An 18,054-nucleotide genomic window follows, 5' to 3' on the forward strand; every position below is an offset into this window, starting at 1 on the left:
AACCCAGAGCATAACAAGTAAATTGAGAGAACAGACTCCCACAGCTAGGACAGAAGACAAGGCCACTGCAGGTATCAAATCACAAACAATGGCAATGTAGAATCTCTAGTCAATACCTTGGGAGAATATTGCAAAAACCCTTGTGAAACTGGTAGAACATACTGCTGACAAACAAAGAGGTCTGAGTAAAACCCAGAACAGCAGCTCTGCTACATACAAGTCTGCTGCTCTCTAATATTTTGTTCTGGTCATTATGAAACTAGCCCTTTTCTGTGCAAATACTCCACAGTGCTGGATTTGCTTAGTCAGCACATATGAATCCTTTAAGTAGCACAGCACGGGGTCAGAGACTGAAATCATACTTCAGACCTGATGTGTTCAGCGGGAGCATATGGCCACTGTTGGTGGACTCATCCAGGATGGCCTCTGCTTGAAACGTGCAGCAGAAAATTAACTGTGCAGAACTCCAGCACTGGTACCCGTGTGCTTTCTTTACAGCTGCCATGACATTTTGATGGGCAATCGTACCATAACTCCCAGGGTACACTGCGTTTTGGTGCTCCCTCCAGGAGTTATGGGTCTTCTTTTCTTTTATCTTGGCTCAGAATTCCAATGAGACAGGAAATAAAGCCATAAATTCTAACAGAACATAACAGGATTAAACGCCTCATTCTCCAAAACAGGAGCAAATGACAAATGGTTTCCTGCTTTGGTACTAGAGTCACCTGGCACTGCAAAAGATGCTTGTTTCCTGTTGAATGACTGAGCGTCTCTGTTTGCGTATGCACCTGGTCAAATTTGATGGCTGCCACAAACAGATGCTTGCTTTAAGATCATCTTGAGCTTATACTAGCCCTTTTTGTTCTCCACAGACAGCTCTGCTTTGATGTAGTGCTTACGGATTTGTCCAGCTGTGATACATCTACAACACAGGGAGCACCTGCATCATGGTAGGGGGTTTTGTCTTTCAGCATTTTGTTGTATGATTTATTGATAAAATTCTAAGTAAACTGATATTTCTGTTGATCCATGTGCATGTTTGTTGTTTCTAGAGGATAAACTACATTGAACATCAAGCAACAGCCATGGTTTGTAAACAAAATAAAAATTCTTCTCATAAAGTCGGCAATGCCCTCAAACTGATATTGAATTTTAATTCCTTGATGTGCAATGCAACATTGTTGACACGCCTACAGCCCTGCCGTAGATGTAAACAGCCAGCATGCTTTTTAGGAATATTTTCGGTGCAGCCTTGTCAACCTGAAAATGTTTCGCTACATATTAAAGAGCCATTCTGTAGTTCCTAAGTGTTCATAAAGCCGTTCCTATGTTCCTTTGACATTTAACCCCATTTCCCAAAGTTCTGGTTCAAAGAAATCTGGCTGCAGTATCCAAACCTATGAAATTCCTTTAACCATTTCCAGTGACAGCATGCTGCTTAAACAGAAAAATGAGCAAGTTAAAGTGGCTAGCACTGGTGCATCACAGATCCTGGGTTGTGGGTTTGGATATGAGTTTGGATGTGAGTTCAAACCTAGATCACTCTGTGTGAAGTTTTCATGTTCTGCTTTAGTTACCAAGTATGTGCTCAAATTAAATGCTGACAATAAAGTGTGCTTTGTGTGTAGGTGTGTGTTCATGATTTACTTGAACCCTACTGCTCTGGGACATGTTTCGGACACCCGTGATCTTAAACTAAATACATTATTTACCGTATGTTTGCATTTATTCATTCAGATGAGACTTTTCTCCACAGCAATTTATAATCTTAAGCTACTTGCACTGATTTACTCATTTATACAGCTGGCTAATTTCTTAATGGACAGTTTAGAGTTGATACATTGCTCAAAGGTGTTACAGCACGAGATAGGATTCAAACATTGGTCCTACAAGTTGAAGGCAGCAGCTGTAAGAACTTCTGCACCTGCTGCCCCCCACTGACAGCTTATTACTGACAATGACAATGGATTACAGAAAATAATGGATTTTTGACAAACACATCACCTTGTAGTTACTAACTGTAGTAACTACAAGTAATTGGCAGAGCATTCGTAGTACAGTGGTTTGAGTAAGAAATTTTACTAACTGTACCAAAACAGTGGTAAATCCAGGAATTAAGGACGTTTCTAACTGCTTCTAGAACTTCTTGTCTTTTCTTCAAACCTATACAATTGCAGTAAATGAGAGCTATGCCTTGACCAGGTTTTCTCGGACACATTAACAAGTGAATTCGTCCAGATAGGTATGACCATCTACTGAAATACCTGGGTAGCAACCCCATGTGTCAGCAGCTTCAGAACAATACTGTGCTATGAAGAGGAAGGCCAGCCAAGAGAGAAGTAACCATGTTCAGTTTATTTACCTTAGTTTATCTGGTGACATAGTGTAAGACAAGATGCAATGCCAGGAAATCACCTTGATAATGATTTAACCCTTTATACAACTATCATGGGGAACAGAAACACACGGAGAGGCTGGGACCAAGTGCAGGATTGTTTATTCTGTATCAAAGGACTAGGCTTGTTCTTGTGGTCGGGCGAACGGTGGGTCAATCGGTGAACTAATTAGAGGCAAGGATCTGAAGTCATGGTTGGGGACAAGGCAGGCAGTTGTTGCCAAAGTGATGGAGAGCGGGACTGGGGAATCATGGGGTACAGGACATGGGGTAAACAAACAAGGTGGGTTTGCAAGTACAGACAGGATGGTTGTCTCAAGAGAGATTGTACAACTGGGAAGTGGTCGAGTGGTGTCTTTTGTAGCCAGGTGCTTTATCGAGGCCAGGTGCTGCTGGTTGAGGTGCGGGCGTGGTCATGGCAACAACAGGGTAAGTACCTGGATCAAGGCCCTGGTGCTACAGCACGAGTGGGATTTGAACTAAGGGTCTTCAGAGGGGTACATGTTAGCTATGGATGCTATAGACTGGTCAGATAGTCAGACAGGTCAGACTTTATATATATTCTTTAAACATAAGAATGGTAATAATCAGAGATATGCTGTTTGTTTGGTTTAATCTCTTAGTTTCCAGTGGGATCCATAGCTATGTGAGGGGCACATGCAGAAAATATCATATGGAAATAGGCCGGTAGTAGCGGGATGGCGCGGGAGAGCCGCACTGGGGGGTAGGGGGGGCACGCAGGAGAACCGCGCATGTTCGGGAGCGCGCGGAGAGACGAGGGCTCGGCGCGCGCCACACCGCATCTCCCCGCATCTGGCCGCATTCAGCAGCAGCATCCATCCACCCGCGCGGACTGTGCTTTCTTACGGCGCTCGGGATGTTCCCCCTGCTCCTCGTCTTTCTCTCCTGCTTCCACGGGGCTCTCTCCAAAGGTAGGCAGGCGAATACATAGCCCCGATTAACATTAATATTTCACTTTGCTCTTTTTCATCCGCGCGTCCTGTGCCGGCTGCCTTCCGCCAAAGCCTTTCCAGTGACGCGTGGAGTCGCTGCAAATGAATTGGGACACAAGTTTGAGTCTTAAGACTTAATGATAACTTTGCTCTGCATTTTACTGCGAATTTCCTCACGCACTGCGCTCGAGCCGCTCATTTAAGTCACTCGTTTTGAGACACTGGTGGAAAATGACGGATTCTGGGTCACATTGATTGACATTCTTACGCTTTATCGCAGTTGAGAGTAACTAAATGTCTGAAGCGCCGGCCGGGGACATTTATTTTCCCCCTATAGATTCTTTTTCTTTTTATTTAGCCTAGGGTAAATAATTTGCTTCTCACTAACGTGCTGTGTTCCGGGGCATTGTGATTGTACGCGCTCCAAATTTGCGTAAGACTTTGTGGTGGTGTATAATTTCTGTGTGGGAACTTTAAATCCAGTGTGGATTACGCTTTTGCAGCGGGCTGGACGCTGCAACTGGAAAGACCACTCAACGCGAGGGCTGAATGACAGAAGATTTTGACATTTTCAGCCGCGGTGACGAAGTGTTTCGTCCTGTTAACTTTGAAAGCCCGGCGTTAGCTTCGTTCGTGTCTGCGATCTGCGAACCTCACTCGCCAAATTATGAAAACATAGCCGCGTTTTTATGGTGGCGATGCCGCCGGAGATCGCGTTCACTTCACATCACGGGAGCAATTTTGTGCAGTTTTTCTTTTATTTTTTTTATTCTTCCCAAAAAGATGTACCAAGACCGGTGCCTGAGACCACAGACTGAATATGGATCTGATGCTCATGATGTAGCGCAGATGCGTCAACTTGAGCGTTCCGCTCCGTGGTCTCCGCGCTGTTTGGTCCCTTCAATTAGAAGCGCGACGAGTCTCACTTGAGCAGCAGTGAAGAGGCGGAAACTGCGAGGCGCTGCAGTGAATTAGAAGTCCAAACTGAGACTACTGTGGTAAATTATGAGCACCGCGCACGATGCCGCCGTGTGCCTCAGATCGCACTGTTTCAGCCAGATCATGCGTTTCAGGTTGTTTGGAATTGTCGATGATAATAATAATAATAATAATAATAATAATAATAGTCAGTTGGACTTCCGAGTTATTTCTTTCTTAATCGGGTCGTTTTATTTATTGTTGTAGCACACATCAGAAGTACGTCGGTGCGTTATGCTCAACTTTTATGGTGACGTTGATCATAAAGAGAGCACAGCACAGGCCTGCCTCTCTTAAGTGTAACTCCATTAAGTATCGTTTCTTTGCTATTACGCCGCTGGAAACGATTTTATTTAGTGGCTATGTCGCGGAATACTCTCAGCATCTTATGGTGACTCACGTCTTTAAACAGTTCAGTAATTTTTAATGGGATAATTCAGGGTAAGTACACTTGGTAATTATAATGTAAACCTTCTGCTTATGAGGTAACGTCTCTCACCACTCCGCCCCCTGCTGCCCACATTCAGTTTTCGTAGCGGAATTCTTTACATCAGTGCACTACTCTACTGTCTCGATCAGGAACTAGCGGGCCACCTATATTTAGGTGTACAGTTAATACAGACAGAGCGATCACTTGTCAGCAGTTGCATCCTAGCACCGCGGCTGTAGCGAATTGTTTCCCCGAAGCGCGCAGATACACATGTACAGGGTCCCGGCAGCGGGGGCTCAGGGTTGCAGTAGCGCCTCTTGGCCGGCAGTAGCAGTCCTTGCTGCGAGGTGCGCACACGCGTGTGTGCGGCAACGAGAGCAGATGGCGCCGGAGTCGGAGAGCCCGCCGTATGTGGGTTTTTTTTTTTTCTTTTTTTTGTAAGCGAGTTGTCAAGGAGTGGGCGCTGTGTGTGACGGCTGAGAGAGCTGCCCGAGTGCGAAGCAGCAGCAATGATCATAAAAACACTCAGTAGTAGTACGAGTAGTAATAACACCTGGGGCAACGGGCAGCATAGTGGTGACTGAGTTCATCACTTCACAACGCGGCGGTCCTTGTTGGAATCCAGTCCTGCTGTGTGGTAGCCTACAGTAAGAATACCCAGCTGCTTATGGGTACATAATTGTAGACAGCTCTTTGTACAAAAGTAAAATTGTTAGCTGGTGTCATCTAAATTGATACAGCTAATAATAGTGTAATTCTTTAACAAAGGTTGTACTAAGTCTTACCCTGCTTAAGGGGAGAACAAAATACCAGCATGTTTACCATACGCCTAACACAGTAGAGTGAGTCCCCATTTATTCATTTGGCTGGGGCTTTTCTCCAAAGCAACTTACAGTTACGTACACAGCTGCTTTACTGGAACAATTCTTTAGTCGTAGTAGCTTTCTCAAGGGTACAACAGCTGGAAGTGAGATGCAAACCTGTAATCTTTGGGTCCAAAGGCAGTAGCTCTAACTGCTAAGTTACCTGCTGACCCCTGAAATGCCTGCAGACCATCTGATGTTGCTATTTCGTTTGCTATTTTTGCAAAACCTTTCTCACATGAGTCTAAATAATTACAGGCTGTAACAAATTGTTAGCTGTACACATTTTAAGAGCAGGCGAGAATACACCCGTATTCTCACCCATTTTGTCATTCCTACCATATTTCAGTCACAGAAATGCTTTGTATCATGCTTTTGGGATCTTAGGTGGAGAAGGTACATGCAGAAGATATTGTACGGATGTTGGCACAGCAGTTAGGGTAGATAAGATGAGAAGCCAAAATATTGTACAAAATAAACCTTGTGCAGTTTTTTTCAAGATTTGTAATTTTTTACGCTTTGCTGTTATTTTGGAACGTTGGCGCAAATCCCTGCCATCAGTGCACGCAATTGTAATTTCAGCTAAGCAAAACCCTTTTTTTTTTAAATACTGTAGTCTCTAGAATAAGTTTCCTCGTTCAAACATATACTCAGCAAAATCAAACAGCGTTGTTAGAATTGCCGCTTTACGCTTGTAGGACCTATGTTCAAATCCTGATCCTACTGTAGCACTCTTTAGCAAGGTATTTCCCCTATATTGGTTCAGTGAAAATTACTCAGCTGTATTAATGGCTAAACCATTAGAAGGTGTTTTGGAGAAAAAGGACAGGTAAACGAACACAATCACACTGTAGAACAATACAGAGAAGAAATGCATAGATTTAGGTACATGAAGTGACTGTGTAGTAGATGTGTAACAAACTCACACACACACATTGACTGAAACCGCTCGCTCCAGGCGAGGTTGTGGCAAACTGGAGCCTAACCAGGCAACAAAGGGCACAAGGCTGAAGGGGGAGGGATCACACCCAGGACGGGATGCCAGTCCATTGCAAGGCACCCCAAGCGGGACTCAAACCCCAGACCTACCACAGACCAGGCCCTGTGTAACAAACTGAGCAAGTTAAATGTTCTTTCAGCGTTTCCTTGGAGAGGAAGTTCTGACCAGTGTAGTTTTTTTTTTTTTTTTTGTCCCCTAAATATGAATCTCTCTCTGAAGTTATCTAGCTAAGTAGTTTTTACAAGAAATATAAGTTGAGATTAACTGATTATATGAGATCCATCAAAAAATTGAATCATGTTGTGCTTATACAAAGCATCTTATGGAAAAGTGTTACAAAGCTGTACCAAACAAATGACATCCATCTTTTGTTTAAAAACTTTTTTCTTAATCTGCATATTAAATTGTTTATCCTTGATTGATCACAGCTTTAGATCTGTCAGACAGTTCATCAGGCATAGCCCAATTTCTTATTTGACTGGACTACAACCACTGCAAATAAGCTAGCAATTCTATCTTTGAGGTGCATTTATACGCATTAGTAGTACACAAGAACTTTTTTCAGCATACACTATGAAACTCTACAAGAACAAATATTTTAACTATATATGGTTACTGAATTGGGGGGGTGTGGTGGCGCAGTGGGTTGGACTGGGTCCTGCTCTGCAGTGGGTCTGGGGTTCGAGTCCCGCTTGGAGTGCCTTGCGGTGGACTAGTGTCCTGTCCTGGGTGTGTCCCCTCTTCTTCTGGCCATATGCCCTCTGTTACCGGGTAGGCTCCGGTTCCCCGCAACCCTGTATGGGACAAGTGGTTCTGAAAGTGTGTGTGTGTGGTTACTGAATTGTTTAAAGCATGTTTTGTAAGAGGGGGTGTGGTGGCACAGCATGTTTGGCTGGGCCCTGCTCTCTGGCAGGTCTGGGGTTCAAGTCCTGCTTGGGGTGCCTTGTGATGGAGTGGCGCCCCTTCCTTGGTGTCTTTCGTACCTCCCTCCGGCCTTGCACATTATGCTGTTGGGCTAGGCCCTGGTTTGTCACAACCCTGCTTGGGACAAGTGGTTTCAGACTGTGTGTGTTTTCTAATGTGCATTAAGGAATGGGTTAAATGACAAACCTCATTCAGTGTAATATTTATCTGCTAATCATGACAATGCTGCACACGGTGTTCAGTATAAAAGGATTTGCTGACAGGAGACACTGCTTGCAAATGAATAAGGTATTGCATGTATGAATTACATAGACATTGTCACTTTGTACCCTGTTAGCCTTGATGTCTTTTTTCCTGTGAAACCCAATCCAGTTGCATAGTATTTTGTAGATTGTAATTCTCATGTTGTAAAATGCCACATTACACTGCACATTCTAATTTTGACTTGTTTTCACCCCCTGCTGAGATAGACAAAGAGTAAGGAAGATTTTCACTTAAAGCAAGGGTCTGTTTGTATCTTCCACAGAGCAACAGTCATGAACTTGAATTTGCTGCTAGTGGGGAAATTTTTAGTACACAGCTGGATTTTAACAGTCGACTGCTTTTATTTGTTTCAAGTGACCTATTTTGTCTGTTACTATTGTACAGCTAAAAACTGTCACTGATATACAGGTTTCCTCCAGTATGTTAGCTGAGAGGGGGAAGAAAGTGATCTTTTGCTTGTAGAAAGGCCTTTCCACACATTCACCATAAGTGCTTCGCTTCATCAGTGAGAGGATTAGTATTCTCTGCTGCAGTGTAAAGGGCAATGTGTTGTGACACTCTTTTCATTATTTAAAGAAATACATGTTTTTGGAAGCAATGACAGTGATAATTTATATGGCAGGGATAATTTATTTTCTGTGTATTAATATTCAATTTTTCCAAAAAAAAAATCCCTCCTTTTCCATTTCTGCTGTAATTTAATTTGCCGATAAATGCGTTGCAGATAAAACGGATAAGCTGCTGCTAGTACTGCTGCTGCTAGTGGTGGCAGTAATAGTAGTAATAGTTTATCCACTGTGTTTTTGTAATGCTAGATGGTTTGAGTCATTCACACTAAATACTTTACTCAGGGGTATTAAAGAAGGATCCCACTATGGGTTTGAACTGTCAACCTTTGTTCTGCGCTAACCTAAATATCTAGATATTTGGGTAAGAGAACATGCTTGTTCAGGTGTAATTAATAGCTTCATTATGTCATTTAGATGAGGCTTTTCTCCAAAGTGACTTAGTATTGAACTACTTACAATTATTTATCCATTTATACAGCCAGACAATTTTAGAGTAAGTATCTTGCTCAAGGGTATTATAGCCGGAGGTGAGACTTGAATCTGTGATTCTTGGGTCCAAAGGCAGCACTTGTAATTACCACACTACCAGCTGCCCCTTGCTACTACACTCAGAAATGTGTTTCCTAATGATGCCAGATAACCGTAGTGCTCCAGGTAAATTATTGCTAATTTGAAGATCTTTCTCATTCTTTGAAAGGATGAAGTGTGTGTGTGTGTGTGTGTGTGTGTGTGTGTGTGTGTGTGTGTGTGTGAGAGTCTTTAGTGCTTCATCTGTCCAACAGTTTCCAATATTGAAATTTTAGAAGAAAAACATTCTTGATTACACTGCTATTAATTTCACTCCTTAGCCAAATCTTCCATCTACTACAACATGCCACTTAAACAGAGTTGCTGTGTTCTATGCTTCTACTTTTAGGAAAAGGTTCAATCTGGAGTGTGACGTAAGATGTGGACTGAGGGTAAAAATGATGGTGTGAAAGTGATGTGAAATACAGGATGAGATAAAAACATAGGTGGCAGACTTCTGTCCCATCGGAATTTATTTCTTCTTAATGAGCTCTTTGTTTGTATTGCAAAGAACATAAAACCACTGAATAAAATCCGCTTGCTGTAACGGACTGTATTTCCAGTGCACCGCACTGTCTATTATGATTCATGAGCTTCCACTGTCTCAAAGAGGTAGCATGAAGGAAAGGGAAAACGAGGAATAAATCTCTTATATTTCTTCTTTACTATCATTTATACAAATTCATGTCAAAAAAGTCAAGTCATAAATGGGAGTCTCTCAAAGTCAAGGTTATACCAAGGCTTGACTTGAGATCTTGGAGCTAGATATCATGAAACAAGATTTATTAATGTGGAGTGCACTATTTAAACATGGACTTGACAGAAAATTATTCTCTACTAGCAAGTGACTCATGCAACCTTGTGTTTCATGGCCAGATTCTTCAAAGGACTTCAGCACTTTCAGCTGGACACATTTATCTTGCAAAAAGCCTCCACAGATAAGGTTATGCCATTGTGCCTGAAAAATGATTTTTGGGTAGACATAAACTGCATCATAATTTTCTGATCATGTATGAATGCAGCATTTGGGGAAAAAGGCAATTTATATATACAGGTGTACCCTGGTATACTGACTTTTGGTTTACGGACTTTTTGTATAATGACCATAGAAAACCTGTATACTCTCCAAATGTTCAGGATGCAGACTAATTGCTCCTGCTATTATGGACATTTTTCATGTGTTTGTGACAGGCTTCCCCAGATGATATAGAAGTCATGAACCAAGGAGGTGCATACTCTTCAACAATGTATGATAAAACTTGAAAAACAAAGCAAAATTAAGAGCTTATTAGTCATCCCCCCCAACACCTCTCTAAATTTCAGAGGTCTCAAAACTCACCTCTTTTGGATTAACTTCTCCCCTGCTCTCAAACACCTTATGTTTAATTAATTTATTTAATAATATAAATACCTATACTCAGCTGCTGATGTAGTGTATGCTGCTTCATATGGTGCTATGTGACAAATGGACTGTACTCCAGTATTGCAAGTTTGTATCCAAATTTCTTGTTCTGTTGATCTAATGTACTTTTTATATTCTCTAAAATGTACGTTGATTTGGAGAGAAGCACCTGCCAAATAAATATAAATTTATGTGAATATAGATGTACTTGCTTGGGGGGGCGCGGTGGCGCAGTGGGTTGGACTGGGTCCTACTCTCAGGTGGGTCTGGGGTTCGAGTCCCGCTTGGGGTGCCTTGCGACAGACTGGCATCCCGTCCTGGGTGTGTCCCCTCCGGCCTTACCTCCTGTGTTGCCGGGTAGGCTCCGGTTCCCCGCGACCCCATCTGGGGCAAGTGGTTGTGTAAGTGTGTGTGTGTGTGTGTGTGTGTGTGTGTGTGTGTATAGATGTACTTGCCTTTTGTATATTTACATGTATTGTACTGTGCAGTAGTTTAGTAAAATCTGCCCTCATTTAGTCTTTGTTAATTAGTGTTGATTACTATTTATTGAGACTGTTTTAAGTGTTTGTAGAAATATTTGAGCATGTCTGTAAAGTCCAAGAATGAATAATTTATTTTATTTATTTCCCCCACCCAATTAAAATCATGGGAAAGGACCTCCAGGTTTATAGGCTCTTGGTATATGGAGCATTTTAAGGAACCAATTAGGCCTGTATAATGGGGGATACTTGTTTTCATGTGTTAAATGTAGAATTTATTATAGTACACATAAGCTTTAGCAAATTCTTTTGTTTAGGTGTACTGTACTTTTGTTTTGGAAATTGGTCAGTAAACCACCTATGAAATGTCATTCTTACAAAAAATGTATTGTACTGTCATTACAGATGCAATGACTCATACTAGCTGGCGTATCAGTCTGTTAAAGTACATAATGTATCGAGTATAGATTTCATACAGTTAAGATCTTTTTGTGAAAGTTGCTGCAGTGTTCCTATAGTCATTAAGGAGTTATGAAATGAAAATGCAGTGGCATTTTCCCAGTAAAGCAGAAAAAACATAAACTGGAAGTTCCACTACAGAAGGTATAGTACAGTACTTTCTAGGATGAACAGTTAGAACTGAGTTGTAAGTCAAGAAATTAACAGGTAACACTTACCTAAACCATTCCATTACAAGTTTTTGGCAGATTTTACTGGTAATAAAGTTATCTCCAAGCAGTAAGTAAGTCAGTTTAATGAGAGGAAATCTATTACCAGCAATTTAAAGATCAATACACTTAACACTGCAGTACACCTCAAGAAATCACATTGATTGTGTAATCATGCTTGTTACATCTTTCTGATATCAATTTACATGCATATAACTTAATTTATACAAATAATTGTACTGGAAGTACATGTCTACAAATTTACTAATGTGTAGATTAACTTTAATTCTTCTGTACTTTCCATGGATCTGAATCTAACCTTTTCTGTCTTCAAGCCTTGTAAGCCATATAGCCATTGTTCTGTGTTTGTAAGTGCATAGAAGTGTGCAGAACTGCATTTTTATATTTGTATTTGCAAACCTTGTGCAAATACTTTAGTCTTTTTGTATTGAAGTATGGATGTTGTATGTATTATACTCACTGTGACAGAGGACACTGGGGATTAAAAACTAGTACTTTTAAAGTAAAGCCTTTAGAACCAGTTCATAAACAAATATCCACATATTATGCAAATATTTTCCATAGGAGATGCACTTTATTAAAGGCATGTTTATGTCTTCAGACGTAAAACTAGCAATTATTTCTTTCCTGGACAGTTAACCAATCCAGTGTTTGTAGATGATTGATGGGGTTGATGATTGTTGGTGAATGAGTATCGTGGATACTAGAATATCTAATTGGCTACTAAATGATTTGTGAATGCTAATAAAGAACATATTGAATATTTTGTGTTTTCAGTTTCTTTGCAGTGGATTGTATAATCTGCACATCATTTTATTGCGGTGTAAACAATACAGTAGTACACTTATGTCATTCAGTCCTCATATCATTACATAAGATGCTATGGTACATTGAAGATGGGACAATGGTTTGACCAGCTGGGAATTTTCCACCAAAGTAGTACTTCAACTGAATGTTACTTGAAGAGCTGATGCCGACATTCATGCTGAGCGAGCATGGAAACTGATATAGTGCTAATATTTATGTAGCTAATTTAATTTTATCTTTGATAAACAATTCCAGAATAAAAAATGTGGTTTTAAATAAATTGTTGAATATAACACCCTTTTACTCAATTAGATTACTTGAGCTGTGCTCAGTAAAAAATCTGACATAGAGCAAATACATAAAGCAAAAAAAGATCTTGTGTTTATTTCAGAGACTTTTTTTTTTTAAATCTTGGCTGTTGGAGTTTTTAATGCAAAGTAATCTATTTTTAAACTATGTCTTTTTAAATTCAGTCTGCCCTGCCAAAATCATGACAGTAAACTAATTGCTGTTTGCTTGCGTCATACATCTATAGACATAAGTTAGCACTTAACATTATAATTGTGTTATTATAATGCTAAGACAGAGCCTTTACACACTTGCATAACAATCAAGTCATTCCTGACTGTTCCATCTGTTCTTTAGAATTATTATAAAATAAACTCTTATCTTAATTTAAATGTTCCTGAGCCATACAAGGGTCATGGTTTTTTTTTTTAAACCAAACTTTCAAAATTCCTGCCTCTCTTTTAAATGCAAGTAAAATCTTGCTCAAAGCCAAATACAAAATATTAGAACAGTAATATTACAATTTTTATAATGTAATTGTTGTAATGATTACAGTAGCTATTCTTGAATTAGCCTTTGTGACAAATGAATAGTAAAACAATTCAAGTTTTAAACTGATATGTAAGGGTTTCCTTTGACTTTTTGCCTTGTAATCAACTTTTTTGCTTTAGGGATTATGCCTGCTATACTGTATCAAACTATAATAAGTTTTTCTGAGAGATGCTTGTGAGTGAGCACAGAGCTACTACTCCTGAGATTGCCTGGTTTGGTGCTCTGTGTCACCGCAACTCATATTTTTAATTGAAACTGATGTTCTCACAAGGCGTTTCTCAAAAGTGGAAGGTGATAGCTTATGCAAATTTTATGACACAATTTACATGTACTTAAAAGTTCAGGTTCTCGTAATATGAGCATTCATTTTGCTAAAGAAATGTGAAGCTGTTTTGGTAGACACAAAAAGGCTAATTCATATGAACTAGAATGTCAGGCCAACAAAAGAGGAAGTGCTAACATAACATGAAAGATGCATTTATCTGTTTATTATAAATTAACTACATAATCATTGATTCATAAAACAAATGGCTATGTGGCTGGCTATGAATTCAAAATTTATCTCCCATAGATTTCTGAAATATATTTAATAGTATTTAACAGTTGCAGGCCTATTCACCTCAGAATTAGTTTCAAACTAATGCTTTCAAGTTTCTGGTGAGATGATGTGATTTGCATTTTTTTGAAGTCCATCAGGCCATTTGTTTGATTCAGGGCATGTTGGCTGCAATAATTATGAAGAAATGTTTTATTTGGCAGCCATGAATCAACTGGTACTTTACAAATTAGATTTCCAAATTTAATTAGATGCTAGGGTTAGAACTAGGGTCACAGAGGTTGTATGGCTGGCATATCATTGTAGATAGGTTAGAACATCATTGGTGCTTATTGTGGGGTTGAGTTTAAATCTTTTTATTATTAAACCATTATTTGCACTATAACCATTTATTAGTGTATAAACCATTGTTATTGTAACAAAAATGCACACACATTGTACTGGATTACCAGCACAACACCACTTTTTTGAAAACTAATGGTTGAAATTCTTAGCCATGTAAGTGGTTGTAAATAAGATTTTAAATAGAATTTCACTATGAGCGTCATCAGTTTTTCCTTATTTTATTAAATTACACTGAGGGCTTGCAGAAAGAACCAGATACCACAAGATAACCATTTGTGCTCCAGAAAATAAACAAGAAGGTTTTAAACCCTGCTTTACATTGAAAATAATGTGAAAATATGAAAAAAATAGTTTATTTTATCTGTTGTGCTCACGACTCAACTGTCTCCATTCATAAGAATGATTAGCTATACAAGACAGTTTTTTGAAGTTGATGGTACCCCACCAGATACTTCCACTTTTTCTGATAAACCCAGTTTATAAAATAATGCATTAAACATTTTTTGTGCTGTGCATTTTACTACAACAGTGGACCTTAAGAATTCACATGATATTGCCACAGGCTGTTCATTGATTGGTTATAAATTATTCTTGCATATTCCCATAAATTAGGTTAAGTAATTTGTTAGTGTTAGTTGAGTATAGGCCTAGGATTTAAGATGTGTATTTTGTAATCTAATGGTACTTAATGTACCTTAACATATGTGTACTAATATTTGCTGATTTTACTGCATGTAGTTGCTGCATATATCAAGCATTGATGGTTTTCAGGAGATGAGTTTTGATTTCTGTCACTGAAGACCTTTGAGAAAGAGATGTGAAAATTGTAGATGGTCTGACATTTTGGACCAGAATGTTATTTATTGATGCATTAAATGCTGTTCAGATGTACTTTGACTTTTGGATGTTCATATTTTAAAGTAAAGATGTGTATATGTGATAAGTGTTCACAGAACACCGGTAGAAGCAGTTCAGTTTATATTCTGGAAGGCCCTATTTTGTAAATGACTGAACTGATACATAAGCAGTATGGGCCTTAGTACTTACATGAATGTTGACTTGGGAAAAAAAGAACCTGTTTATTTTTGAACTCAGTCGGTTTGGAGTCTGTTGCTGAGGGTCATTAAACTTAACACTGAAAAGGAAGGAGTCTCAGCAATGGACTTCTGTTGTTGAAGCTACAATAGATGTCTTTGGTTTCTGAAAGAGAGTACTTGGTGATGTGCTTTTGGTTGGGGTTCCTATGACAAATCCTGAGGAAATTGCTAACATTTAACAAGGAACCATTTTGCTGGTGATCTCAACAAGGGAAACAGAAAAAGACACCATAATATGCACAGGTTCCAGTAGACAAGGCATCTTTTAAGTACAATGCTCTTGTGTACAGGACTGCTGCTATCAGTTTCTAATTAAAAGAATAGGGTAAAGTTATGCTGTGTAAACAACGGACCCAACTACAAGATCTTTGTATTGGAGTTTGTGTGAGGAGGCACTAATAACAGCAATTTGCACCTCGACCACAGCAGCATGAACAATTCCAGGCCAGTCGAGACGAGCACATTTTCCACAAAATAGAGACTTATACTTACAGTTTAAGAACTTCATTCACATTTTTAGTCTGATTGTGTTTGAATCCTAATTTTTGCCTCTTTTTCTCAGTGAGAACATTATCACTTTGAGCATTATAAAAAGTGAAACCCAGACAAATAATATAATAACAGCAAAGACGGGTGGGAATATCTATGCCAGAAGCAGCAGAGGGAAAACAAGTGAAGGGAAATTGAAGAGACGTGTAACAAGCAAGATAAGGGAGCTGTTAATCACAATTCAAGGAACCTTATATGAGCCACTCTTACATCTGGATGCTCAGCTGCCCTGCAAAATAGGGGCATACAGGCACTGTGTCTGCCAGTTTTAATCAGGGTTCTAATGGGATTTGTCGTGGTGTAAGTGAGAGAACATTAAAAATTTAAGTGAAAAGAATTAAGCTGTTGGTGCTGAGTGGATGCTAGTGGTGTCACCCAGAGCAAATCAGCTAAATTGGGTTCAGATAGGTCACACTGGTTGGAGAGAGCAGAAGGCTTTGTACTGAGAGCACTGAGGCTCACCCAGCAACCATGTGTGAAACAATGACTAGGAGAAAGGAGCAAAACTTGAAGGTACCACCCTTTATTAACGATCCAGGCAGAAACAATAAAGGCTTGTAATACGAGTATGGATTTTCTAAGCCCTGCCTGATCCCTTCCCAAATGTTTGTTTATTTAAACAATTCTGACAGATATTGTTTCCATATGGAAGAATTAATGAAGCACTGTGTGTGTCGACAAATTGTTTCTGTGCAATCACTGATGCACTCATTGTCTCTGTGTGCTTAAATCAATTTACACTGAGATGGTTAAAGGGTGTAATTGTATTTTTCATCATCTTACCCCAGCAGTTTGCTAGTTAATGTTCAGGCTGAGCAAAATTTAAAGTGATATGAGAAGGTAAACATTTTGGATTTAAATTTAAAATTCATCTCATCAGAATTTGGATAGGTATGATTGCAACTAGCATTATATGCTTAATCTGTCACAGCATATTTAAGATGATGAATATTTCAGAAAACTGGTCCTGTACAGGTTATTTCTAAACCATGGAAAAAGTGACTGTTATGTGGTGGGAATTTTTATTTTCAGCCCATTTGGAGTAAAACCGCCACTTTTAATTCAGTACATGCATGAATTGCTAAATCAGTTTATCGATTTGTCAGTTCATATACATAGTTGCGCAGAGTAAATACCGTATTGCGCTTTCTTGGATGTGTAATATTTATGAAATTCCTTGAAGGAAAGAAGCTTCCTTTTGCAGGGTTATATTGATTTTAAGATTCATCATCGGATAGATCCAACTGATGCAATTATGGCTTATGAAGACTTGCACAAATATGATAACATTAGAATGAAGGAATGCTTTCCTAAAAGTCATGCCATATTTCCGAAAAATAAAATAGTTTTACCACAGTATAAACAAGAATACACACACGCACACAAATAATGTGCTTTATAGAGGTGGAGAATGAATGCCCATAAAGCATTAACTAATGATAATCAAGCTATAGCATGTAAAACTATTAGTCATTGTCATGCTGAAACAACGGAAGCTGGAGCGAAGGTGAGTGGGACCCAGTCATGGGTTCTGTTTAATGAGCAACAAGTCCAAAAGCACGAGACAAGCGCAGTAGTCGGGGACAGGCGTGGGTTGGGCAATGTGCGTTCAGGGTTTCGGGGACAGACAAGGAACACAGTAGATGAAAATGAAGCAAGGTCAGAAGCCAGGGGAGCAAGATGTAGAATGGACGGGTTCGCTGTAGAGATTGGAGACGTGACTGCTCGTGAGAGGTTCTGCAGTCAGGCATGGACTCCCGGTCCTTTTAACCCCTGCCACCTTGATGAGAGGCAGGTGTTGGCTGGATGCATGTGACAGTCACTATTGTAACTTCCGGATGGTCCCTGTGAAAATCAGAGATCAACCCAGGGTCAAAAACATCCCGAGCGGGTACCCAACGCTTTTCTTCTGGACTGCAGCCCTCCCAATCCACCAGGTACTGCAAGCCCCCCCATCATTGCTGGGAGTCTAGAAGAGCCCGGACCGAGTATGCGGGAGCATCTCCTACCTGCACAGGCGGAGGGGTTGTGTCCACCCGAGGAGCCTGAAAGAGGGATGTGCAATACAGCTTGAGGAGCAAGACATGGAACGTGGGACATATATGCACTGTTGGCGACAGTTGTAGCCGATACGTCATCAGGTTGACCCGATGGAGCACCTTGAAAAAGCCGATGTATCAAGGGCTGAGCTTTTTGGAGGGGAGCCGTGAGTGGACAACCAGACTCTCTGTCCAGGAAGGAAGGACAGGGTGTGTCGGTGCTGATCGGTCTGTTGTTTCATCCACTGCGTGTTCAGTTGTAGGTGCTCTCTTACAGCACGCCAGGCCTGTTCGCTGCTCCAATGATA

General features: G+C 40.1%; 1 protein-coding gene across 1 annotated transcript in view; it reads left to right on the forward strand.

Moving 5' to 3' along the window:
• Positions 1-3,272: 3,272 nt before the first annotated feature.
• The window catches only part of cntnap3 (contactin associated protein family member 3), a 90,547-nt gene continuing 75,765 nt past the window's right edge, over positions 3,273-18,054 (forward strand). The window contains exon 1 of the mRNA XM_018736679.2: positions 3,273-3,327. Within this exon, the coding sequence (XP_018592195.1) occupies positions 3,273-3,327 (55 nt within the window). The remainder of the gene's footprint in view (positions 3,328-18,054) is intronic.

The sequence above is a fragment of the Scleropages formosus genome, chromosome 6, assembly GCF_900964775.1.
Source record: "Scleropages formosus chromosome 6, fSclFor1.1, whole genome shotgun sequence".
Classification (NCBI taxonomy): domain Eukaryota; kingdom Metazoa; phylum Chordata; class Actinopteri; order Osteoglossiformes; family Osteoglossidae; genus Scleropages; species Scleropages formosus.